The sequence below is a fragment of the Enhydra lutris genome, unplaced genomic scaffold, assembly GCF_002288905.1.
Source record: "Enhydra lutris kenyoni isolate GAN:26980312 unplaced genomic scaffold, ASM228890v2 scaffoldscaffold71, whole genome shotgun sequence".
Taxonomy (NCBI): Eukaryota; Metazoa; Chordata; class Mammalia; order Carnivora; family Mustelidae; genus Enhydra; species Enhydra lutris.
Window position 1 is genome coordinate 1033056 of NW_019154155.1, and position 26409 is coordinate 1059464.

Below are 26409 nucleotides of genomic sequence, written 5' to 3' on the forward strand. Positions count from 1 at the left end.
GTTAACTGCTAATGGTATTTTTCTTCTTACCTACAGCACAGCCAAGTACAGCATTTGGTCATTTCTTCCTCGATATCTGTACCTGCAGTTTAGCAAAGCTGCTAATGCTTTCTTCCTATTCATTACTATATTGCAGGTAATATTTCTGAACACATTATTAGATTAAGCTTTTTAGTAAAGAAAATACTAGAATCTTATTTAGCTGAATTAAGAATTTGATGTAGAGAATAAACTCAAACACTGTAAGAAGAGAACTCTCTCCTTACAATACTCATTAAGACACTGAAACTCCCATTTGGGGGCTGAAAAACATGTTGATGCCTAACGTATGAATCAGTCCACAGTTCTTCCTGATTTAGATCACTAATGAGATATTATTGGACTGCATTTTATAATTTATGCCACCTCCATGATAGGATAATTTAAATATATTTAAAGGAATAGTTTAAAGAAAGTCCAGATGCTAGTTTAAAATAGCTAATTTTCTTTTCTTTTTTGTATTTCAGTAAAAACAGTTAATGTGAGATCTACCCCCTTAACGATTTTAAGTGTACAATACAGCAGTGTTCCCCATAGACATCTGTTGTATAGCAGATCTTTAGAACTTAATTTTGCATAACTGAAACTTTATGCTCATTGAATAACAACTACTCATCTCTCCCTCTCTCCAGCACCTGACACCACCATTTTACTCTCTGAGTCCATGAATCTATGTTAGATGTCTCATAAGTGGTCTTATGCTGGATTTGTCTGTCTGTGCCTGGCTCATTTCACTTGGAGTAATGTCCTCAAGTTTCCTCCATGTCATTACGTGTGGCAGGCTTTCCATCTTTTTTTTTTTTTTAAAGATTTTATTTATTTATTTGACAGAGAGATCACAAGCAGGCAGAGAGGCAGGCAGAGAGAGAGGAGGAAGCAGGCTCCCCGCTGAGCAGAGAGCCTGACGCGGGGCTCGATCCCAGGACTCTGAGATCATGACCTGAGCCGAAGGCAGCGTCCTAACCCACTGAGCCACCCAGGCACCCCTCCATCTTTTTGAAGCCTGAATAATATTCCACTGTATATATGCCACACTTTCTTTATCCAGTCATCCACCGACAGATAATGAAGTTGTTCCCATACTTGGCTATGGTTCTGCTATGAACGTGGGAGTGCCGCTGTGTCTCCAAGATCCTGATTTCAACTCTTGGATAAATACCTAGAAGTGAGATTGCTGAACCATATGGTAGTTCTATTTTTAATTTTTTGAAAAATCTTCATATTATTTTTCTGTAATAGCAGCACCATTTTCTATTCCCACTGGAAGTGTACAAGGGTTCCAATCCTTTCACATCCTCATGAACACTTGTTATTTTTTTGTGTTTTGCTAACAGCCATCTTAACTTGTGTGAGGTGATGTCTCACTCTCGCTGTAGTTTGGAGTTTCATTTGATGATTAGTGTGATGTTGGGCACCTTTCCTGTACCTCTTGGCCATTTGCAGGTTGTCTTCAGAGAAATGTCTATTCAGGTCCTTTGCCCATTTTGATTGGATTATTATTATTACTACTATTTTTCTCATTGAGTTGAAGTTCCTTATATCAGGTGAGGGAGGGCTTCAAATATTTTCTCCTATTCTGTAGATTGCCTTTTCATTTTGTTGATGGTTCTGCTTGCTGTGCAGAAGATTTTCAGTTTGATGTGGTCCCCCTTGTCTATTTTTGCTTTTATTACCTGTGTTTTTGGCATCCTAGCTGAGAAATCATTGCCAAGACCAATGTCTAAAGCTTTCCCCCTTTTAGGAATAACATCTTTTCAAAAACAGTTAAATTTAAGGCTTTCCATAATTTGGTTTGTGCCTGTTTATTCAGCCTTGTTTGCATCGTGAACCCTACAATACAACACAATCCAAGAGGCAAATCTCCTCACAATTCCCCAATTTTCTTCCTAGCTCTAGACCTTGGTTCATTCTGTTACCTAACCCAGAAGGCACTCATCTGGTTATACTCTATCCATTCTCTTAAAGGCACATTTCAAAATCCCCTTCCTTCAAATGTCACGAAATGCCACACTCCATGCTGAGTTCCCCCATCTTTATCTTCTGTAGCAATGATCGTTGCTATACATTATAATTGATTTTATTTTTCCTGGAAAACTGTAAATCCCTTGAATAGAAATAGTGCCTTCAAAATGGCCAAGCTTTGGGATAAGAATTTAATGAACTGGTTGGATTGAGCTTAAACAGAAGATGGGTATTAGTGAACATTTGCAGTCAATGCTCTACCACTGGCATTAGTGAACATTTATAGAGGTCATGTAAGTGTGTAGCAAAATCTGTGCGTGGAATTAACTCAAGAATGAATGATCAGACATAGTTCCTACCTTTGGAGAACTGGTATTCCTTTTTTTTTTTTTTTAATATTTATTTGTCAGAGAGAGAGATAGAGCAAGAGCACAAGCAGGGGGAGTGGGAGAGGGAGAAGCAGGGTTCCTGCTGAGCGAGGAGCCCGACGTGAGACTTGATCACAGGACCCTGAGATCATGACCTGAGCCAAAGGCAGATGCTTAAGTAACTGAGCCACCCAGGCAGCCCCATGGAGAGCTGGTAGTCTTAACATACAAATACTTTAAGAAATATTTATAAAGTATTAAGGGAACACAGGCCCCTTTGGGCTGGAGTCTGAGTGGTTCAGGAAAAGCTAGTGAAAAAGAAGATGACATTTGAGCCAAAGATTAGAGGAGGAGGAGTCTAACAGTAAGCAGAGGGGCAGTGGAAGAAAAGGCCTTTCAGCCACAGGAGACTGTGTGAGAAAAGGCATGAAAACAGGAGGCACTGGTTTTCTTTTATAAGAACCAGGGACCAAAGAGAAGAAGGGAAAGACGTAAAATTTTCTTTGAGAACATTTTATATATTTTGAATTGTGAAAATTTAGCAAGTATGAAATTTTTTTCTAGCGTATGGCGTGTCCTGGAAACAGTAAACATTTTGTTTGGAGTGTAGAGTAGGAAAGAATCTGAAGATGTCAGGTGAGATCAGGATATAAGAAGCTTAGTGCTACATTCAGAAGCTTGGACTATGTTCGAGGGATAGGAAAAAGGCAGTGACAGTCAGGAGCTAGAGTGAAATGACCAGCTCTGGTTAGGCTTAACCAAGGAGGAGACAGAGAGAGGCCTGTGAGTGACAAGACTGGCTTGGAGGTGCACTGTGGAGAGATGGAGAAGAGGGACAGATAGGAATTATTTGAAAGGCAGATTTAATTGATAGCCTAAGCAATCCTAAAATTTCTCCCCTTTTTCCTCTGGTTCTCAAATTGTTTTTATTTTGTTTTAATTATTTTGATTTAATTTTATTATTATTTTTTAAAGATTTCCTTTATTTACTTGAGAGAGAGAGAGAGAGAGAGAACATGAGCAGGGAAGGGGGGGCAGAAGGAGAGGGAGAAACAGGCTCCTCACTGAGCAGGGAGCCCTACCAGGACTCGATTCCAGGACCTGAGATCATGACCTGAGCCAAAGGCAGATGCTTAACCCACTGAGCCATTGAACCACCCCCTTATGGAACCCCCTTAACAATCTCCCTTAGATTGCTTTTAAAGTAATTATAAGAATTATTGAGAATTTCAAAATAGACACTATTTTGCTATAGGAACAAATAATAAGCAAGCAGGAAATAAGGCAGCATAGAGCGTACACACAGGCCCAAGTTTGGAAACATAAGCCTAAAAACTGGTCTAAATCTGGAAAACTATAAACAGTCCAATCTAGGACCTTACCTACCCTTTTCTCCATCAGGAAACTGTCACAGCCTCTTTATCACTTTATTTCTCATATCCTGTTTGTTTGTTTATTTACTTATTTAGAGATTGTGAGCAAGGGTGAGTGGGGGAGCGGGGAGGGGCAGAGCAGGAGAAAGAATCTAAGGCAGGCTCCACGCTCAGTGCGGAGCCCCACAGGGCTCGATCTCACAACACTGAGATCATGACCTGAGCCGAAATCGAGAGTCAGACACCTGACTGAGCCACCCAGGGTCCCTACTTTATTTCTCCTATTTTAAACAGTGGGAGGTAGACCTAGAGTTGTCTCTGTAGGAAATTAAAAGAAATATTCTCCAGCTTCTCCCAAAAATTTCTCTTGTGCCTCAAAAAGAAGGTTCAGTTAACTGACCTTTTGGATTTAACTATTTTGAAGGGATGCTATTTTAGACATTTAAGTTTTGAACTATTCTCTTCGAAATGTGGTAAATGCATTGTACTGGAAAGATGACATAATGACCCAAGTGTTAAGCAGTCGCTCTGGTGGATTTTCCATAACGTAATGTTTAGTCTCATGCTTCAGGGAGGGTTTTGATATGCTAAGAGTCTCCTTCCTCTTTTTATTTAACAGCATGTGTTGTTCTTATGTCCCACGTATGCTACTAGTAGTCTGACTTTTAATGTCAAGCAAAATGTAAGATTCATCATAAGATTCACAGTGTGACTCTGATTGTTTCTGCAGCAAATTCCAGATGTGTCTCCGACAGGAAAATATACAACTCTCTTGCCTTTGGTGATTATTCTTATGGTTTCAGGCATCAAAGAGATTGTAGAAGATTATGTAAGTTCACTATTAGTGAAATGTTCTCAAAACTGTTGCCTTGAATAGAAGAGGCATAGTTGTTGTTTTCAAGCTTCTTGTTGGAACTGGTATAATTCTTTAAATCTGTAGTTGATATGAAAAACCAAAGTTTTAAGGTTTCAAATCTTAAATTGTGTGTGTGTGTGTGTGTGTGTGTGTGTGTGTGTGTGTGTGTGTTTGAGAAACCAGTGGGATTTAATTGTGGTCATAAGATGTATCTTTGAGGATTTAATGCAACCAGAAAATCCTAACTGGCTAAAAAGGTCAGGAATTGTGCAGTGACTTCATTTCTCCTTTAACCTTATCACAGATACATTTTTTCCCCCAAGATTTTATCTATTTGTTAGAGAGCATAAGTAGGGGGAGGCAGAGAGGGCAGAGTGGGCAGTGCGGGCAGCAGGCTCCCAGCTGAGCAAAGGAACCCGGCGCAGGACTCCATCCCAGGACCCTGAGTTCATGACCTGACCCAAAGGCAGATGCTTAATTGACTGAGCCACCCGGGTATTCTCACAGATACAATTTCACATGAGCCTACAGATTTTAGCAGTAAAGGAAAAGAGAGAGATTTAGTATTGTTTTCCATTGGTTCTGACCGTACCTGCTACACCTGGGCTCTCTCTAGTAGGATCCCCTTTTTCCTCACTCACAATCCTAATGCTCATTTTCCAAAATTGGTAGCTCTTGTTATTCCTATGTTTCTGCCTCATTCCTCCATATCTTATAAAGATAGGTCATCAGTAAAATCTATTTGGTTGCTGGTCTTTTGATTGCTTTATACTATGAAAGAATTTTTCAAACTTAATCAAAAGCCTTGAGCTAAACTGGGGCATAATTCAAGATTGCTAATTATGAGTTTAACTAGAAGGGTGGTCATTGAAAGCCATATATAATATGCTGACATTTTAAGTAGCACTTCACTATGTAGGAGGCACTGTATTGTATATATTTACATGTGTGTGTATGTGTGTATGTGTATTCATTTAAATTGAGGCACATTCTGGTTAGTGACCTGTGACCTGACATGGCTGCATTCATAGGAGGTAGAGTTGGAATGTCAGCCAAGACGGGCCATCTCTACTGGTCACATACTTAACCACTATGCTGTGCTCCCTCCATTAGATCACATCTCAATTAAGAGAGCTGATAGGGGTAAAACAAAATTGAAATCCATTATGACCAAAAAACATACAAAAAACCAAACCCCCTAAAACAAAACAAAACAAAAAGCTCAAAACCCATTACAATTAGGTTCGCTGCCTCTATTCTTTCCTAGGCCTACTATGACTTGTGTTATGATGTGCATTACTCACTTTGAACTTTTGACATAATGAATTTTTTTCTATAACAGAAACGACACATGGCAGACAAATTAGTTAACACAAAGACGGTGATAGGTAAGATATCAGACGAATCTTTTATTCTCTTTCACTATAAAAAAATATCTAAATTGACCAGATACACGTGCTGTGTTTTATAACATTTTGCTATTTAAAGAAATATAGAAAGCAAAGAACAACAACCGTCAGGAAACTGTTTCCTATATGTGAGAATCATCAATTATGTTAATTAGAATAAAATAAATGAAAAAAGATGGGAAGTTGGAATATTTGGGATATGAACAATTCTTATGTCAATAAAAAAAGTTCTGGGTGTTACATAGTCTCTCTCAGTCCTAATTTCAATATGTGCTAACTTTGTAATTGATTAGAAATATATAACGTTGCTTTTCGGGGCATCAGCCAGTATCTTAGCAAACTGTTTTCTCTTTAGGATCAGAAGTAACTTAACATAACTTTACGTAATAGTCATCTATTCTTATGTTAAGTACATTATATCATATTGTTCTATTTTGGTTCAGTGCATGTGAACACAGTTCACATCTCTTTCCAGTTTATTTCAAGGTTTAATTAGTGAAGACAGTAATTTATAAAGAAACACATTTAGTTTTTTTGAAAAATATCTCTTATTTTGGACTTTACCTAATTCAATTGTTACAGTTAATACATAACTCTGTTTTCCAGTGTTAAGAGAGAATACATGGAAAACGATTATGTGGAAAGAGGTAAGAATATTTTAAGTGAGTAATAAGCACCTCCCATAATGAGAGTTACAGATTTTTATCTCTGAAACATGCCTTCAAGATCTGTCATATTATCCTATTTTGTAGATGAGGAAGGAAGTAGAGGACCAAAGAGAATAACTAATTTGCTCAAGGTCATACAGCCCGGAAGTGGTGAAAAAAGGCTTTAAATTTAAGTCTCATTGGTTGGAAGTCTACATGCTTTCTAATATGTGTCTGTGTTACTTTTGTGTCACTGACTGGAATATTTAGAGATAATGCTTCTTCACAAGCTGTTGCTCAGGGTACAAGGTAACCTTACACAGAGACTACCTCAGGGAATGTCTTCATGAATATTTGCCCTTGGGGTAGAAGTTAAAGGCATAGGGGGGCTAGATACTTTGTCCTCATTAATAATTCCTTGCTGACCAGTGTAAATGCCTTTGAAGACCAATTATAAGAGTGTTTTGGTTTCTAAGTATCATCAGTATGTCTTTCCCTGAGAGCGATCAAGCAAGAGAGTTAATCATGATTGCATTTTGCTCCTCTCACTGGGACTAAGAGAAAAAGTCCCTGAGACATCTACTCTATTCCTGGTTGGCAGAGTCTCAGGGGAGAGGGTTGGTGAGAGACAGAGGACAGGAGTGAGGCTGCACTGGGGGCTGGGGCGGGGGAACTTTTTTCTGCAGAGGGGTGATTACTTGATTGAGTTTTCTTGTTTTTTTTTTTTTTTTTTTTTTTTACATGATTGAGTTTTAATTTACCGCCATTGCCTTCCACTAGAAGAATGAGTTACACAGCTAGTGCCAAGGACCAGGAATTCTTGTCTCTCTGACTCCTTTTACCACCTGTACGATCAAATGGAGCACTTTATAGATTGGGTGTTTACAAAAGGAAAAGGGAGTTGATTTGGGGGTCCTGTGGGCCAAAGAGAAAAAGTTTGTAAGAGATGACCACTCTTAGGGAAACCTGTTATCCTATGTTATCTGATAACTCCCTGTTATCAGATCCCCGGGAGCATAATCTTCTATGTCAATATCGTTTCTGGGGGGAAATCTAGTTTTAATTACAAATTGTCAACTTGTCTCATTCTAGCTGTTGTGAGATCTTGCTGTTAGTTGTTTATATAAGCTACAAATGCTTTATTGCTCACTGCACTGTGAACTTGAAGTAAGTTGTGAATGTTTAATTGTCAATCCTTTTTCTCAGAATTTATGGACACTTACAGCTTTTAAGGTTCTTTCCTCACTTTGATCCAGAAGTATTTAATTAATCTCTGCTGAATTAATGAAGATAGAAATTATCTGTATAATCATATTATGAAAAGAAAAATAGTCTCCTCGTTCTTTTCCTCCTCAGAAAGAAATTATTATTTTTTTCAGTATAGTCCAGAAATTGGTTTGGGAGTGAACTTTACCCTCTTCCTTTGCCCACCCTCCCTCCCTCTGCCCCACTTTTCTAGCTGCCCAGGAAGGGTCTGCCAGTTTTTAGAGCTGTGTCCTCAATACCTAGCACAGTGTAAATGCTCAAGGGGTTAAAGAAAAAGTACATGGGAAAAAAGCATTAAAAACTCATGCCGCTTTCTTCACGTATTGTTCCTGGTATTTACATCTTTCTCTTTTAGTTACAAGTTAGAATTCCTTCATACATTCAGTCAACAAATATTGATTGATTGATTGACTAATGTGTCAGGTAGAGGGAGATGGGCATTTTTTCTGCTCTGCATGGAGCTCACAGACCAGCAGAGAAAAGCCCACCTTTAGGCAAGCAATTACGATGTGATAGTGTACGAAGAGTTCATAATTGCAAAAACAGTACTATCAATTAGTCTGTTTGGATTTCTCAACTTTGGTGTAAGGACCTATTTAGCCAGAGTGCTTCCATCCGGTTAAGCAATAATTTTGTTGTTTAAAACTTAAACTGTCCCTGCCCCCCTTTCCCCAGGGCACTTACTTAAAAACAAGTCCCAGAAACCAGTCCCAGGTAACAAAGCCCAAATACAAGGGTGGGTCAGGACAGGTGGAGACATCCGATCAGTGGGGGTATGCATATTGTCTCCCTAGTTACCAAGGAGTATGGGCCCCACCCTCTTGGGCACCTTTTGGGCACCAATTCTGACCAAGGTGATAGGCTAGTTCAAATGTCTACTAGGGTAAATTGTAATTCGGTTGGTCACCTAGCATGACTGTGCAGCTTTCTCTGTGTTACAATTTCATTGGCCACCTGTGCGTGGCCAGGCCCAACCACATGGCCTTTGCCCTTAAAAGCTAGTCTGTGAAGCAGAGAGGGGTCGCCCTCTCTGTAAGAGGCGTGGCCCTGAACGTTCGGTTTGATTATCGATGCTTGGCGTGAAATAAAGCTTTGCTTGACCTTCGTTTTGTATCAGTCTTGCTCCTTTAATCATGGACCCATTATTGGGGGACCCAACATTGGGGACCCAACACTTGGCACTATTTACATCTTGGGGCCAGAAAATTCTTTGTTCTGGGTGGTTGTCCTGTCCATTGTGAACTTTTAGCAGCATCCCCGGCCTCCACCCACTAGTTCCCAGTAGCCTTGTCTCCTAAAACCCGTGAAGTTGTGGCACCCAGAAATGTTTCCGGACATGGCCAAATGTCCCTGGGGGGAAGGGAGGGGACACCTGCCCCCCAGTTAAGAACAACTCTTTTAGAGGAATGACTCCCTCAAAAAACAAAATTGTTCTAGTGTAGCTGAAGTTTCTTAGCATGGCTCCAGGATTTTCACATCCTAATTTTTCTTAAGAATATTATATGCATTTTGACTCTATTTTGCTTTTTAAAATTCATGCTTCTGTGATTTCTTTCCTGGTTTAAAAGGTAAATGTGGGTGACATTGTGAAGGCCTCCAATGGACAGTTCCTTCCTGCAGACGTGGTTCTGATCTCTTCCAGGTTCGTTGTGATAGTGGGCATTCAAGAAACTTTTTTTTTTTTTTTAGGTTTATTTATTCATTTTAGAGTGTGCAGGGGAGGGTGGCAGAAGAGAGTGAGAGTCTCAAACAGCCTCTGTGCTGAGCACGGAGCCCCATGCAGGGCTCGATCTCACAACCCTGAGATTGCAAGCTGAGCTGAAACCAAGAGTCCAGAACTGAACAGGTTGAGCCAGCCAGGCTCTGCCATTTAAGGAATTTTATTCTGAATTAGAAATTTTAAGAAAATCATAGGCCTTCACTTCTCACCCCTTTCTCTATCCCTTTTTCTATATTATAGACCAGCAAAGTTACTGCAGAGTTGTGGAATCAGCAAAATTTTACCGTGAAAGGTCTGATAGTAAATATTTTCAGCTTTGAGGGTCATGCAGTCTCTGTTGTAGCATCAGAAGCAGCCATAGGCAATATAGAAACAAATAGGTGTGGACATGTTCCAATAAAACTTTATTTATAAAAAGAGGCAGGGCCCAGAGTTAGCCTGTGGGCCATAGTTTGCTGACTGCTATTCTGTACTTTTATTATCTTTTCTTTAATTTTGCTGGACATATTTTCTTCTTTCCTAATTGTTAGATTAATTCCATCCCTTCTATAATTTCTACAGACATTCAGCAAAATATAAAATATTTACACTTATGATCACATTTTAATCTCATAGCAATTCTGAGGTGTTCCCTTTCTAAAAACAAAGTGACTCACACAGAGAAGTAAGTGATTTTTTTCAATATCATTAAATGGACTCATTTGAGGACCAAGTTTAAAAACACAGCCTCCGTTCTTTTTGTAGAACTATGTTGCTTTATTCATTGGCTGTTTTGGAGGAAGCTTACACAGAGACTCCCTGCAATGGGTATTTCCTTTCCATGAGGTCATGTCTGACCACCTCTCCATATGCTTCTATGTTGGGCCCCCTGGGGAGCTTGGCTGTCCCCTCCTTCGTGTTCTTTGTAAGGAGAACACAGTCTGGGGCATCTGTGGGTAAGAGTGGCTACAGTCATGAACACCACTGTGTTTGACATGTTGGGTAAACTCTTTACCTAGATCAAGTCATAATCACTCAAAATGATTAAAAAACAAAAGTTCCTAGCCTTCTAGACACACATCCTCTTGGAGCATGACGAGATTTATTGGGAAGAGAGATTTGTTCTAGAGCCATTGTCTAAGCTTCTGGAAAAGCAGTAATACCAATGCTAGTTCTTATTCCTACCAGATACACTTTGTTCTTTTGCCATCAATGCATTAACCCATTGGACAAAGGAACTTAGTGTTGCCGATGTGTTTCTTTCTTGGGTTCTCTTGGGAGGTATGGGAGGTACCATAAAGGGTTTTGTTTCTATAACCTCTACATCATTTATATGTGTGACTTTCTTTGCCTCTTTCTTTCTTTCTGAAAAGTACTGCTTATATGAAAGCCAATCTCTTTTGGGGGTAGGAGAGAAGCAGGGGAGAGACAAAAATCATTATTCTTAGACTTTTTTTCTGGAAGTCTTACAGATGATATTTTCTAAGTTTTCACCCTGCCCCTATTAAACAGTTTAGACACACCACACACACACACACACATACACACACACACACACACACACACCAATGTTTATTTGATTGGGCATAAAAGTAAGATAACCAAATTGAGTCCCAGAATGAACTGAGATCCTAAGAACCCTGAAAGGTAATCCCATTTCAGTACAAGCTTTTTCCCTGAGTGTTTCTGCCAAACCCCAAGACCATAAGTTTCCATTTCATTGAGCATAAGAAGTAGGCGATTCTTACATAAAGGTGAGAATTATACCCTTAAGGGAGAATGAAGAGTAAAAATCACCATGCTGTAGGGGGGCAATAAAGAAATGTGCTTGTCTTGACTGGCATAGGGTGGAGGGAAAACTTTCCCTGGGAGAATTCAAGCTGGCTCATGCAGATGTGAGCTCTGAATTCACCTTGCCTGTGTGTTGAAAAAATTTTAAGCAGAGGATTTAACGTGATCATGGAAAATAAAGAAGAAACCTCTAATTAGTTAGAAGGAGATAAAACAGAATGGGAAAGGTAATAACCCAAAAGATAGTAGCTGACAGTTTTTCAGAATTGTTGAAAATTTGTCCCTTGGCTTCATTGGGTTTCCTGGATCTGAAGCTAGACCTAAATAATAGGAAACATCAGACTAATTTTGAGTGTGATAATCAGAAATATACAAAAGGTGTTCATATTGTTAAGAAAGAGGGTAAAGACATTGATTGGCTAGAAACCTTAAACTCTGGATATTTGTCTAAAATTTTGCTTTAATATCTAAAAGATTAGACAGAGTATAGAGAGCTTCCAGCCATATCAAGGGGGAAAAGGAAAAGCCCTCAAAAGTAACTAAAAGAGTAGAAAAAAGGCAAAAAGAGGGAGAAATAAAATGCCCTTAATCAGGTAGTAGAATAAATAAAAATCATCAATTACAAATAAAGCAAATAGATTTCAGAAGTGAAAGAATATTATAAAATTGTCCAGCTATATGTTGTTTATAAGAATTTCACAAAACACAAGTGCTCAGGAAGATTGAAATGAAAGGATGAAAAAATACATACAGAAAATAGAAAACAAGTCCAGAAGAGATGGTATCACCATTAGATACAATAGACTTTGAGACAAAAAGCATTATTTGAGATAAGGTGTCATGGAAGAAAAAGGAAAAAAAGCCACTTCAAAATAACCGTTTCAAGTCACAGAGGAATGTCATAGGTTAAAGATACAGAAAAAACTTAAACATCTACAAGAAATGTACAAACTCAACATCCTACTGGGAGGTTTCAGTATTTGCTTTCAGGAATTGATCAAATGGAGAAAAAAGTCAGTATGATGGTAGAAGATTTGAAAAGCACAGTGACAACCTTGAAATAATGGCATGTATAGAGATTTTTGGTATATTGTGTATCAAAAAGTGATGTATACATATTCTTCACAATTCTTCACAATTAGGAACACTTGTCAAAATTGTTAGGACATAAGAACGAATCAACAGATTCTGAGAGACTGGTATTCCACAGGCCACTTGTTCTGACCATAATGCTATTATGTCTGAAATCAGTAATAAAAAGATAACTAGGAACCTTATATGTTAGAAATAAAACATGGCCCTAAACAACTGATTGGCCAAGGAGGCAATCCTAATGGAAATTGGAAAATACTTAGATTTTAGTAGTTATGAGAATGCATCAAACCTCCTATGAGACAGTTGACACTTTAATTTAAAATGCTTTCATTAAAAAAAGAAGAAATGCCAAAAAAATGAGCTAAGAATCTAGTCTCAAAAGTTAGCTACAAAAAAAAAAAAAAAAAAAAAAGTTAGCTACAGTAGAAAAGAATAAACTCAAGGAAGTCAGGCGTAATAGAAAAAGATTTTGGAAGTTCTTACTTTGTTGTGTCACTGTCATCTTTAGTAAAGATACATTTTTATTTTGTGGGTATATGGTCTTGGCTGGTAAAATTGATACAGATTGCTTTACTTTAAACTTGATATTCAGTAAATGAGATACAGTCCAAAGAGTAAGACTGAATTTAAGACTAAGTAAACTTTAATGACAATTTTTGTTATTCTTTGTGGCATTTTCCCCCCCAGACAATTAATTTTCATGAGTAAATTGCATTTGACATGGAATAAAATCTGACAAAGCAAATGTTCTTTAATTCAGTGTCTTGATTTCTTAACTGGTGAGGTTAGATAGAAATAGAGAAGCCCAGGGTGCCCGGGTGGCTCACATCATGATCTCAGGTCTTGGGATCCAGCCACGCATCAGGCTCCCTTCTTGGTGGGGAGTCTGCTATATAACCTCTTCTGTTCACCCTCAGCCATTTCTCTTTTTGGGATTAAGGAGTAATCACTCAGCTTTGTGAAGGTAGAAAGTTTTCTACTACAAAGTGAATTTTAGTATCAAACTGCTAATTTCTCCTGAAAAAGTTATTGTAGTTCTTTCAGTTTTGAACAGCCCTTTCAGCTGTTGATGTAGGTCCCATTTCACTGTTAACATTATTGGGAATTTGATTTTTGGAGAGACGGTGATTCAGTGTTATTTGCTTTATTTTCCTTAGTGAACCTCAAGTAACATGTTATGTAGCAACATCTAATCTGGATGGGGAGACAAATCTAAAAATACGACAGGTAAGGATAACTTCGAAATCCTAATTTTGTGCTTAAGTTCACAATGTCAGGTTTTGGCAGGTGCCAGTTTATTTGTCTTCGTTTTTTGTTTGTTTGTTCATGAAGAAAAGTATCTCACTGCTGTTGTGTGGATATGATTCATTCTCATCAGTTATTTACAGGGCACTTTAAAAAGAATATGTAGGAACTAGGCGATAGGGTACTAGTGCAAGAAAAAGAATGTCCTATAAAACACAGATCATATAAAGGATAACATGCCTTGATGCATATTATTTTGAGGATATTTTTGCTCCTTGGTGATAAAACTACTGTCATGATAAATATCATAACTAGATTAAAGGGGTATAAATGAGCTCTGAGTGCATATACCACTGCTTTTTAAATTATCATTTGAATTTCAGAGTAACTTGTGATAATGAATGGAAGGAGATAGTTTTCTAATTAACTTCTTATTAATGGAAAAAATATCTTTAAGATAATTGAGTCTTTGTCACTTTGCTTCAATAAGAAGTCTTTAAATTTACATTTGATTATTTATATGTTGGCTAATCTTTTTTTTGCAAACTTTAATTTGATTGAAAATGCAAAAAAATTTTAGAATTTATTAAAGTAATGTATCATCTTTGTAAAAATAATATAAATAATACAGGAACTTTGTCTATTAAACCTTATCTCCACCTTTCAAATCCCACTTTTATCCCCAGTACTAACTGTTGTAATAGTTTGGTGGTACCCTCTTGATTTTTTAGAAAATGCAATTGTAGACTTCTGTTTCATGGGAAATGAAGTAGACATACTTTCTTTTATTTTCCCTGCTAAGTACAACTAAAAACTTTGGACATTATATAGAAAACAAATATGAGAAGATACTGAAAGAGTGATAGAAGAAGGTAGATTGTGGGGCCTTGGAACCCAGGGAACAACAAGGTGGTGAGTCATATATACCTTTTGTCATATATACAAGGCTTGGAACTGAAGAAACCCAAAACCCAGAAAAACCAATTGATACAGACAAAAAAAAAAAAAAAAGCCCCAATAAAAGCCTCCTTTCTCTAGTCAAAGGACCAGCATAGGGGCAGACAGCAAGATAGAAAGTTTGAGACAATGACCACTCTTCCCCAGTCAAACACCAGAGTAAAAATTTGGCCCCACTCTCACCTGTGTCAGCAAAGATTGAGTGTGGAACCTAGAATTTCATCTTTACCCAGCTTTAATGAGGCTTCCAACTCCCCCAAAAATATGGTGTCAGAGAAACCAAGTAGGAAGCCAAGACTTTCATTTTGTAATAAAGATGGTGATAAGGAACTCCTCTCTTTTCACTGAGTCAGTGAAGACTACATGGACAGCATGTATCGTTAGCCATTAGGGAAATGCAAATTAAAATCAAAGGGAAATGTTACTACACACCTATCAGAATGGCCAAAATTAAAAATAGTTCTAATACCAAATATAGGTAAGGATGTGGAGAAACTGGATCATTTGAACACAATGGGTGAAAATATAAAATGATACAGCCATTCAAGAAAACATTTTGGTGGTTTTGTATAAAATTAAACATGCAAATATTAGACAACCCAGTGATTATACTATCCCAGAGAGATGAAAACCTATGTTCACATTGACAGACAACCTTTATGCAAATGTTTATACAGCTTTATTAGCAATAGCCAGCTGTCCTGTAGTGGGTGAATGTTTAACTAAGATACATCTATATTTATTTTTGTTTATTGATCTTAAATCCAGCCACCTTACATCTCTCTTATACATTTTTATGATTTTTAAGTCAAGCAGATAGGACTTTTTGGGTAATAAATTCTTTCTTTAAAAGTTGGTTATGCTCAAGGAGGAGCACGAGGTGTCTGTGCTCGGCCCCCCCCAGAGCTCGGCTCCCCTGACCACCACCGTGATCAACATCCATGGTGAGACAGCCATGCCCGACCACATTGTCTTCTTGAACACCATCTTCTTGAACTGGTGCTGCCTGGGCTTCGTGGCCTTCGCCTACTCTGTGAGGTCCAGGGACCGGAAGATGGTGGGTGACATGATTGGGGCCCAGACTTATGCCTCCACCGCCAAGTGCCTGAACATCTGGGCCCTGGTCTTGGGCCTCCTGCTGACCATCACGTTCATCACCCTTTTTGTCACTGGATCGCTGATGATTCCGCAGATGATTTCCGAGATGGTCAGACAGTATGGAGGCTACTAGGAGCTGCCGTGGCCTGAGGCTGTCCCCCGGGGCCGCAGCCTTTTCTGTCCGCGTCAGTCTACCGTTGCAGTCAATAAAGCGCTTGTGTGTGGGGTGCCGTGTTTTCACAGATTCCCCATCCTGCCTCTGAAAAAAAAAAAAAAATTGGTTCATTTTTGGTGTTTACTTTTCAGTAATCATATAATTTCTTTTTATCCCAGTCTTATGGCATTACCTAGAAACTCCTGAGCAGTTGCAAATAAATTTGGTGATAGAACTTAGTCTCTTCTTGATCCTAACATGGAAATGCTTTAACATTTTATAGTTAAGTGTGGATAGTTGCTTTTTGTTTGCTTTACCAAATTTCTGAAGTTTTGCTAAGAATTCTATTTTTCTAGAATTTTATTTTAAAGATTTTTACTAATTTTTTCAGTCTCTCGATATGATAATGCTTTTTTTAATTCATTAATCTATCACCCTTGAGCATCTGTTTTTGAGTGTGCTGGTAATACATATTTTCTTTTTCTGGGAATAATTTGTTCATGTTGTTTGTTCATTTTTCTATTGGGATATATATGTTTTTGTTGGTTTATAGGATTTCTTTACATATTTTTCATACTAATTCTTTATGAGTTATATGTATTATAAATGTCTAGAAGACATTGACCCTGTTGGTAACTTGCTCTTGTACTTCTTTAAGGCATCTTTTGATTAACAGAAGTGCATCTCAAACCGTTTCAGTGTAGGTTTCTGAGTGTCGAAATTTCCAAGACATTGTTTGCATGCTTGAAAATAGTTGCATTAAACTTTCACGTTTGTATTTGGGAAGATATAACATTCTAAGTTTAAAGGTCTTTTATTTAGATAATTAAAAATAAAAATTCACTGTCTTCCTATATCTTGTATTGCTGTTAAAAGACCCATGGCAATTTGGTTCTTGTTCTCCTGAAGATGATCCGCTTTTTCTCTCTGGAAAGTTGAGATCATCTTATTGCAATGAGACGTTCTCTAGATCAGTGTTTCTCCAAGTTTGATCCCTGGACCAGCACTGTCAGCATTCTTTTGGAAATGCAAATTCTAGTGACCCACCCCAGACCTACGGAATAAAAAAATTCTGGGGGCAAATCTCAGCAATCTGTATTTTTAAAGACTTCCAGATGAATCTGATGCAAGCATATCAGGTGATACATGGAATCAGTATTGTAGATCCTTGCTACTCTAAGCATGGTCCAGAGTTCAACATCATTAGTCATAGATGTATCAAATATGATACGATGTTTGGTTAAACTGACTAAGCTTTCAAAAATGTTATTTTTCTATAGAGATGATTAGAACATAACTTTCCTACTTCTTTCAACCTTATTAAAATTATTTGCAAAATGCTGGGGTAGAAAAGTTTTCTACCAAAGTTTATGTTAAAGTTTTATGTACATTATTTATTACCTGATATATGCAGTATAGTTTTAGACTCTGATTTTCTTAATTTGTTCTTAAGAACCACTAGAAACATTGAACTTTGCTATTAAGATTAAATTTTCATTATTTTTTAACTTTGACTTTATCTTACAGGCTTTGTCAGAAACAGCTGAAATGCAAACAGAAAAACAATTGTCAAGCCTATCTGGAAAAATAGAATGTGAAGGACCTAATCGTCATTTCAACACATTTGTTGGAACCTTGTATCTAAATGGTAAAAGGTATCATCTTTCATACCTCAAACATTTTTTTAAAATGGAAAAAAAAATGTGGCAGTTTTTGTTCTCTTGGTTGGTAACATTTTAAACCTTTATATTTTTTCGTTTTTTACTTGATGTTGAAATACCTGAGGTGTCAATATATTATTTAAAAAAAAAAAGGAATTTTTAAGTAAGGGAGGAAAGTGTATGGCATTTTCTTAATCGGTATACCTGCAAATGGAAAGACTGGAGAAGTTGTAGGTCCAAGTTCCCTTTGCGGACAAGCACTCAGCACATCCCTTGGGGTAAATTAGTGGAAAGAAAAAGGTTTTGAAATTCATCCAAGAAGAGAAGCCACTAAGGTTTCAGTTTGATAATGAAGGATTTTTCCTAATTTCTACCCCACTTAGCTTCCACTTAAGATTTTTACAGAAACATCTTTTATATAGTAGGTTGGCTGTGCTGGAGGGGAGGAGGACAGGTAAATATGGCCGACTGAGCTTCCTTTGTGTGCTCTGAATGCCCACGTGTAATCTTTTCTGCAGATTACCAAGTCGGCACCCAGGTACTTATTCCTCCACCTAATCTTCCTGACAATAAGTTTTATAGTCACCCTACACACAAGAGATATTTTCTTTCTAAAAGTTTAGTCGACATACTTTTGGGTTAGTGAGAAATGGATGCTAAAACATTGATTTTCCATGCTCTTTTAGAAAGAGGTATTTCCTATGAAGACACAAATGTTTTTATTGCTCTTTACCCCCAAAGTTGAACTTGACAGAAAGAAATATACGTAAGGTGAAAACTTACACTTGCTTTATATTGTGAAAAGAAAAGGAAAATCTTTTTTGGTTTACTTATAAATGCCCTTCTTTATTTTTAGTCCTGTTCCAATTGGACCAGATCAGGTCTTGCTAAGAGGTACACAACTTAAAAATACTCAGTGGATCCTTGGCATAGTTGTTTACACTGGATTTGAAACCAAATTCATGCAGGTAAAATAACTTGTGATGGCAAGTAGTATTGCCTCTAGAATTTTTCTTCTTTTAGGAGGTGAGGGATTTAGTATTTATCTCTTGAATTTAGGAAGATTACTTCTGGGAGCACCTGGGTGGCTCAGTTGGTTAAGTGTCTGCCTTTGGCTCAGGTCATGGTCCCAGAGTCCTGGGATCAAGTCCCACAACAGGCTCCCCGCTCAACAGGGAATCAGCTTCTCCTTCTCCTTCTGCCCCTCCTCCTGCTCAAGCTCTCTCTTAAGTAAATACATAAAATCTTTTTTTTTTTTTTTAAGGAAGCTTATTTCTGTTTATTAACCTGAACTTTGAAGGGAGGTCCATATTTCATTTTAGTCTATATGGCTCCAATTTATGGTAAGATTATTTTGGCCAAAATGACATTAGAAGTTCTGTGTGAATTCCTTCTCTCATGTACCATTCCTCTCAATCATTTTTTTTCTTTCTTTTTTTAATTCTATAATGAGCAAATATTTAATAATATGTATACAGACACATAAATGTGCAGAAAACACTTCATGTTGGCAAAAATGGTACCGATCTGTACAGACTATTATGTGAATTGCTATTTAAGACTTAAAATTACATTCTATATTAACATAGGGAGAGGCGCCAGGATGGCTCATTCGGTTGAGGCTTGGACTCTTGATTTCAGCTCAGGTTCTGATCTCAGTGTCGAGGAGGGATTGAGCCCTGCATGGGGCTCCATGCTTAGAGCAGAGTTTGCTTAAGCTTCTCTCTCCCTCTCCATCTGCGCCTCCTCCCACCTGTGTGCTCTCTCTCTCTGTCTCAGATAAAAAATTAAATCTTTAACATGTGGAAATGATACAGTTACCTTAGAGAGTCTAGGGAGAGAAACCATTATAAATATTGCTGCAGTGAACATGGATAGTTGCTTATTTATTTTATTTTTACAGAAGATAAATCTCTAACATTGAAATTGTTGAAACAAAAGGCAGCATGTTTTTTGGAAGTTTTTATTTAAATTCCAGCTGGAGGGAGATGGGTGGGGGATGGGTTGAATAGGTGATGGAGATTAAGGAGGGTACTTGTTGTGATGAGCACCAGGTGTTGTGAGGAAGTGTTGAATCACAAAATCATATATGCCTGAAAGTCAATTACCATCTTTGTTTGGGAGTAGGAACTTCTTGCATGTTTATTATTCATGAGAACTTGACAGTAGCTCTACCCATTATACTATCTGATAAAATACATTTGGCTTTGACTATTCCTTCTATAAATATCTCTTTAGTACCAATGTAATGCCAGACACTATGCTAAGACCTTGGGATCTAGTAGACCTATTGCTTGTCCCTGAGTTACTTGCAGTGTGTGAAGGAAGACAGTCGAGGTAATAATAGCAAGAGGTCCCTCAGGAGCGGTGAGTGTAGGATGTTCCATGTCTACATAAGAGGTTCATCCAGCATGATGTTGAGGCTGCTGTGGGGAAGTAGCATGTAAAGCAAGACCTGAAGTCTGAGTAGAATACATGGAAGTGTCAAGAGTGTGGGGAAGTTCAGAAAGAAGGGAGGCAGGTAGGACAGAACCAGGCCAAGAATTGGCCTGTGTCCAAGGGCCATGTGGGCACTGCAACTCAGGGTGACTGTTGTATAAATGGCAGAGAGAGAAGGCATGGAATGGTGACAGATGAGTCTGAGGAAAGTTGGAAGCTATACCACTGAGACCTGGGTACATTTTCTTGCAAAACTATGACTGGTGACACTCCACTCTGTTTGTTTCCCAATTTCTTGCCTCACTTTTCTTCTTCTTCTCTTTCCTCCTGCCCTGGGATTGTACCCTGCAACAACGCATTAATGGGTAAGATTTCCTTATACTCTGTATACTAGGAGCTTCAGACTAAGACAGTGATGCAAACATACTCTCTCCCCAACTAGAAGTTTGTATTTAGGCAGGGAACCAAGGGCAACATAGAACACACAGGATCATGACCCACAATTCAGTTGTAAAATGGTGACCCTCAAACAGTATCAAATGATCATACTGTCTTAATTGTACACCTGGTAATACAACACTGCATCTCAGATTTAAATGTCTACTGTTAATGTAAGAAGCCCACTCCATTATCCTCACAGTGTGGCTTGTCTGTGGTGCAGCTCATGAGAAAGTATGTCCTTCTCTATGTTCTGTGAATGTAAATCATTGCAGAAGTTTATTATACATGTTGATTTTATTGTTTTGGAATAACAGAAATCTCAAAGAGGGCTTTTCCGTGACTTTAGGAAAGAAAAAACTAGTAAATGTCAATATGTCCTTACTGAAAGATTTTAAGTACAATACCCTTAGTTGAAAACTGTTCTACATTGTACAGCATTTGAAGAAATAACTTACGCAGGTCAGCAAAAGAGAAGGAATGACATGATTGTTTTGGAGATATTATATAATAAGATATTATAAGTGTATATGAGCATAGATATATGTATGTGTATATATATATATATATATATATATATACACACACACATACACGGATGTTCTCTAATAATAGGCTTAATGCAGTTAAACCTAGGATTTAAAGAAAATCTTGTTCCTGTGTTTTGTAAAAAAGTTAAGTAATTGATAGTAATCATATTTTCATAACTTGTAGACTTTGAGGATTTATGTTTCTACATTAAGAAAATGTAGAAATGGTAAACTTAATCTGGCAAAGTGTGATTGAAAAGTTAAATATATCTATCTATATATATACACACACAGATATATATGTCAATTATATGTTATATATTAAAAAATTAAATATACATATATTTGCTAATATTTCAGTAGACCTCCACAGACAATTTTAAGAAATTTACAGGAAAATCTGAAATGCTAATAGAAAATTATGTGAAACTCTCACTGTATCCCTAACCCAGAGCTTTGGTTTCCAATATGCATGTCAGAGCAATTATTATACTGGTAAAATCTTGAATATTTTCCCAATAGACTCAGATGAAAGGTATCTTTCTATTTTTTTTTAAATAAACCAGAAATAATTCAAGAACTATAAATAGTAAAGCCAATAAATTACTATGGTCTTTTGATCTTTTCTGTTGTTGTGAGAGGAGATCTGTACAGATAACCTAGACTGATTTACCATATTTGATTTCTTTTAAAACCCTAGAACTCTGGGGTGATCATCTGTGTGAATATGTTCTTTGTGAATTAGTAAAAAAGCTTTAAGGACCAAAGTGGAAAGCCATGTCATTCAACAATATGGCACACTTTTAGTCTTCTTAGTTATTTGACAAAGAAGTGTTCTACTTTTCAACTGTTGGGATTTTTTTTACCTCTTTTTGCCATCAAAGTATTCATGCATTATAATTCCTTTGATTGTTTTTCATTCTTTTTGGTGTGTGTACATGTGCCATTATGCAGAATTCTATAAAATTGCCTCTCAAGAGATCAAATGTCGAGAAGGTGACCAATGTGCAGATCCTGGTGTTGTTCCTGCTACTCCTGGCCATGTCCTTGGTGAGCTGTGTAGGAGCCATACTCTGGAATGAATGGTACGGAGAAGGCATTTGGTACATCAGGATGAAGGGTAAGTGTCCAAGGGTGGTAAGAAGATACCATTTTGGGAGTTGTAATGCTGTACCCCTAAGGATTAATGAGTTTAGAACCAATGTCCTTCTTAAGATCGTTCTGCCAGTTCCACATAATTTTGGCATTCCAGAATAAAGGAGAGGGAGGAGTCAAGGCCGAGGAATGAGACTGTGAGCCAGACAGACAAGGCCTACATTTTTGTCTCTGCCACTTAGTCACCAGGAGAAGGTGGACAAGGTCTTTTACTTCTCTAAGCATGTCCTCCCTCATTTGAAAATGGCCATAATATCCACCTCATTGGGTTAGTACAGTACTCTATGGACAATGAATGACGCCAAGAAAATGAGGACAAGGGACCCTGAAGGGAAGTCAGTGGTTACATTGACTAGAAGACCAGTAAGAGATTTAAAAGTAAACTGATCTTTGGCATGAAAAGTTCAGTCTTTTTTTTTTTTTTTTTTGGCTTATATCTTTCCATGTTTTCATAATTAACCATCATACATCTTTCTGCCTTTTCTCCTCTATCAGCTGAGGATTTTAAATTTTTCTAACTTCCCTTGAGAGGATCTGACTGGGAACATCTTAAAAATAAAGAAGCTAAGAGAAATACTTTGTACATTGGATAAGAAAAATCAAAGATTCATTCTTATGCAATCTGGATTTCTAGATGGTGCATATCTAGTTTTTTATCTCAAGCTTTTAGATTTTCAATGATTTTGAAAGAGTAATCTCAATTTAAATGTGTTTATTTAATTTGTCCTAGCCCAGGGCTGTGAATATTATCTTATCTTGAAACAGACATAAATTCTTAAAGTCACTGATATTTTGATGTTGATAAAATGTGTCAATGTCTGCATACCCTACAAATGACCCATTCTTTCCTTCTTGATCAGACTTCTTGAAAGAAGAAACAACCCTCACTGTTTTTATTTTCTTATATCCTGGTCACTCTTGGGTCAATTTCCACCTGCTATCCACTTCAATCAGTCTACTAGAATTTTAACTCAAGGGTAGGAATCAATTTCCAATTGCCAAACCCAGTGGTCATTTTTAAAATTAAAAAAAAAATTTTTTTTTAAAGATTTTATTTATTTATTTGACAGACAGAGATTACAAGTAGGCAGAGAGGCAGGCAAGAGAGAGGAGGAAGCAGGCTCCCTGCTGAGCAGAGAGCCCGATGTGGGGCTCGATCCCAGGACTCTGAGATCATGACCTGAGCTGAAGGCAGAGGCTTTAACCCACTGAGCCACCCAGGCGCCCCTAAAATTTTTAATATTTCTTTTCAGTATACCAGAATTCATTGTTTATGCACCACACCCAGAGCTCCATGCAATACGTGCCCTCCATAATACCCACACCAGGCTCACCCAACTTCCCACCCCCCACCCCTTCAAAACTCTCAGATTGTTTTTCAGAGTCCATAGTCTCTCATGGTTCATCTCCCCCTCCAATTTCCCTCAACTCCCTTCTCCTCTCCATCTCTCCATGTCCTCCATGTTATTTGTTATGCTCCACAAATAAGTGAAACCATATGATATTGACTCTCTCTGCTTGACTTATTTCACTCAGCATAATCTCTTCCAGTCCTGTCCATGTTGATACAAAAGTTGGGTATTCATCCTTTCTGATGGAGGCATAATACTCCATAGTGTATATGGACCACATCTTCCTTATCCATTCGTCTGTTGAAGGGCATCTTGGTTCTTTCCACAGTTTGGCGACCGTGGTCATTGCTACTATGAACATTGGGGTACAGATGGCCCTTCTTTTCACTACATCTGTATCTTTGGGGTAAATACCCAGTAGTACAATTGCAGGGTTATAGGAATCTCCACACTGTTCTCCAAAGTGGCTGCACCAACTTGCATTCCCACCAATAGTGTAAGAGGGTTCTCCTTTCTCCACAACCTCTCCAACACATGTTGTTTCCAGTGGTCATTTTTAAGTGGGATCTAATTGGACTTCTGCCACCCTCTTCTGATTAAAAAAAAAATCTTTTCCTTATTTGATTTGTAGAAACTTTGATCCACCTTTTAAATGCTGGCATTTTTTAGGATCCTAGGTTCACCAGGAATGTCTCAACTTGGGTTCATAAATCTTGAAAATTTCACTTTATATATGTATGTGTGCATGTTTTTTCCCCACAGAAGGGCCTCCACTGGTTTCTTAGGGATTATCTTGTCCAAGAAAATCCTTCCAAGAGCGCTCACTTGCTCTAATAATTTGACCTGTCATCCATCAGTTGATGTCCTCTACCTGTTTGCCACCAGCTCAGATTGCTCTATGAATAATGAACTCATTGTTGCCTGGACATTGTTTTCCAGGTATCATGTAGATTTCTTAACTTAGCATGTACAAAACTAAATTCATCCTTTTTTTTCCCCAAACCATTGTCTTTTTCCAGTATTCTCCATGTAAATTGTAGCTGCTTCCATCCAACCATCATCCAAGCTGAAAACATGAAGGTCATTCTTAATCCCCTCCTTCTCAGCTTCCTCTTTTCCCCACTCCTACGCCTATGGCCTTCACCATCCAATTAGTCTCAAAGTTTTGTTCATTCCACCTTTTCAATATTTTCTCTGTGTGCACTCTCCTTTTCATCCTCGGACAACTACCACAGTTCTCTAACTGGTCGTCTAGCCCTCAGTCAAGCTCTACTCCAACCCATTCTTCATACAGTTTCCAGAAAAAGATAAAAAATAGTTTTGAATAGATGCAGTTGCTTCAGTGTATCCTGTTGTTCACACTGGCTTGGTAGACTACTCTCTGATGGTCCACTGCTTGATTTTGTAAATGAAGTTTTATCAGAGTACAGCCATGCCTATTCGTTTATGTATTATCTGCGATTGCTTTCAGTGCTTCAATAGCAGGGCTGAGTAACTGAAACAGAGACTGTATGTCCTGCAAAACCTAAAATATTTACCCTCTGGCTGAAGACTCCTGGCCTACGGGGTCAAGATAAATTTCCTTTATCATGCCATCTCAGGACTTTAATAATCTAGTCCTATCTCCATCACCTGATTCCCTACCACTTCTTCCTGAGCACTTGGTCTTTATCCACAGAAGACTGACTCCTGTTCTCTTCCATGATCCTTCCATCCATCAGTTGCTTCATCATCTCTAGGCCTTTCATCTTGTGCTCTTCCTTCTGCCTCAAATGCATCTCTGGTCCTTTCTTGACTGGACACCTGTCACTTCTCATTTCAGTCCAAGATGAGGCCTTACCTTCTCCAGTAGCATTTCCTATATCATGTCTCCCTCTTTTAATTTAATTAGGATCCCTATTGGCTTCTATAATGATATCCTTAATAGATATCATTCCATTTCCATGTTTTATAATTATTGTTTGTGCCTCTTCCTCCCCCCAGCTAGATTGTGAGATTTTTGAAAATTGTGAATTTTGGGGAATCATTGTATCTTTAACTCCAAGAACAGTACCTTTTCATAATAGGAATTCAGTAATTTTTTGGCTAGAAGAAATAATTTTATGTTTGGAAGCAGAACTGTATAGTTTTCTAGTCCAGTTTCATGAAAGTGAAACAGATTCTGTATATTTGCCAAAAAGCACAGAGGAACTTAGTGGCTTATTTGGAATGAGAATACATAATTTTTAGTTGTGATCTCTCCCTTTTCATTCATAATTTTATTAATTTGGGCTTTCTCTCTTTTCTTTTGGATTAGTGTGGCCAATGGTTTATCGATCTTATTGATTCTTTCAAAAAACCAGCTTCTAGTTTCATTGATACGTTCTATTGTATCTCTGGTTTCTACCTCATTGATCTCAGCTCTAATCTTGATTATTTCCCTTCTTGTGTGTGGAGTTGGTTTGATTTGTTGTTGATTCTTCAGCTCTTTAAGGTGTAGAGACAGCTGCTGTGTTCTGGATTTTTCCATTTTTTTGAGGGAGGCTTGGATGGCTATGTATTTTCCCCTTAGGAACGCCTTTGCTGTCCCATAGGTTTTGGACCGAAGTGTCTTCATTCTCAGTGGTTTCCATGAATTGTTTCAGTTCTTCTTTGATCTCCTGGTTGATCCAAGCATTCTTAAGCAAGGTGGTCTTTAGCTTCCAGGTGTTTGAGTTCCTTCTGAACTTCTCCTTGTGATTGAGCTCCAGTTTCAAAGCATTGTGATCTGAGAATATGCAGGGAATTATCTCAGTCTTTTCGTATTGGTTGAGTCCTGATTTGTGACCCAGTATGTGGTCTATTCTTGAGAAGGTTCCATGTGCACTTAAGAAGAATGAGTATTCTGTTGTTTTAG

At 37.9% G+C, this 26409-nt stretch overlaps 1 protein-coding gene and 1 pseudogene across 1 annotated transcript in view; both read left to right on the plus strand.

Annotated features, from left to right (window-relative positions):
* The window catches only part of LOC111159894 (phospholipid-transporting ATPase IB-like), a 197253-nt gene that overhangs the window by 24975 nt on the left and 145869 nt on the right, over positions 1–26409 (plus strand). The window contains exons 7-15 of the mRNA XM_022522564.1: positions 37–136; positions 4473–4571; positions 5941–5986; positions 6614–6654; positions 9489–9562; positions 13663–13732; positions 17487–17614; positions 18477–18588; positions 21982–22147. Coding sequence (XP_022378272.1) covers positions 37–136; positions 4473–4571; positions 5941–5986; positions 6614–6654; positions 9489–9562; positions 13663–13732; positions 17487–17614; positions 18477–18588; positions 21982–22147 — 836 coding nt within the window. The remainder of the gene's footprint in view (positions 1–36; positions 137–4472; positions 4572–5940; positions 5987–6613; positions 6655–9488; positions 9563–13662; positions 13733–17486; positions 17615–18476; positions 18589–21981; positions 22148–26409) is intronic.
* On the plus strand, positions 15567–15940 carry LOC111159908 (annotated as a pseudogene).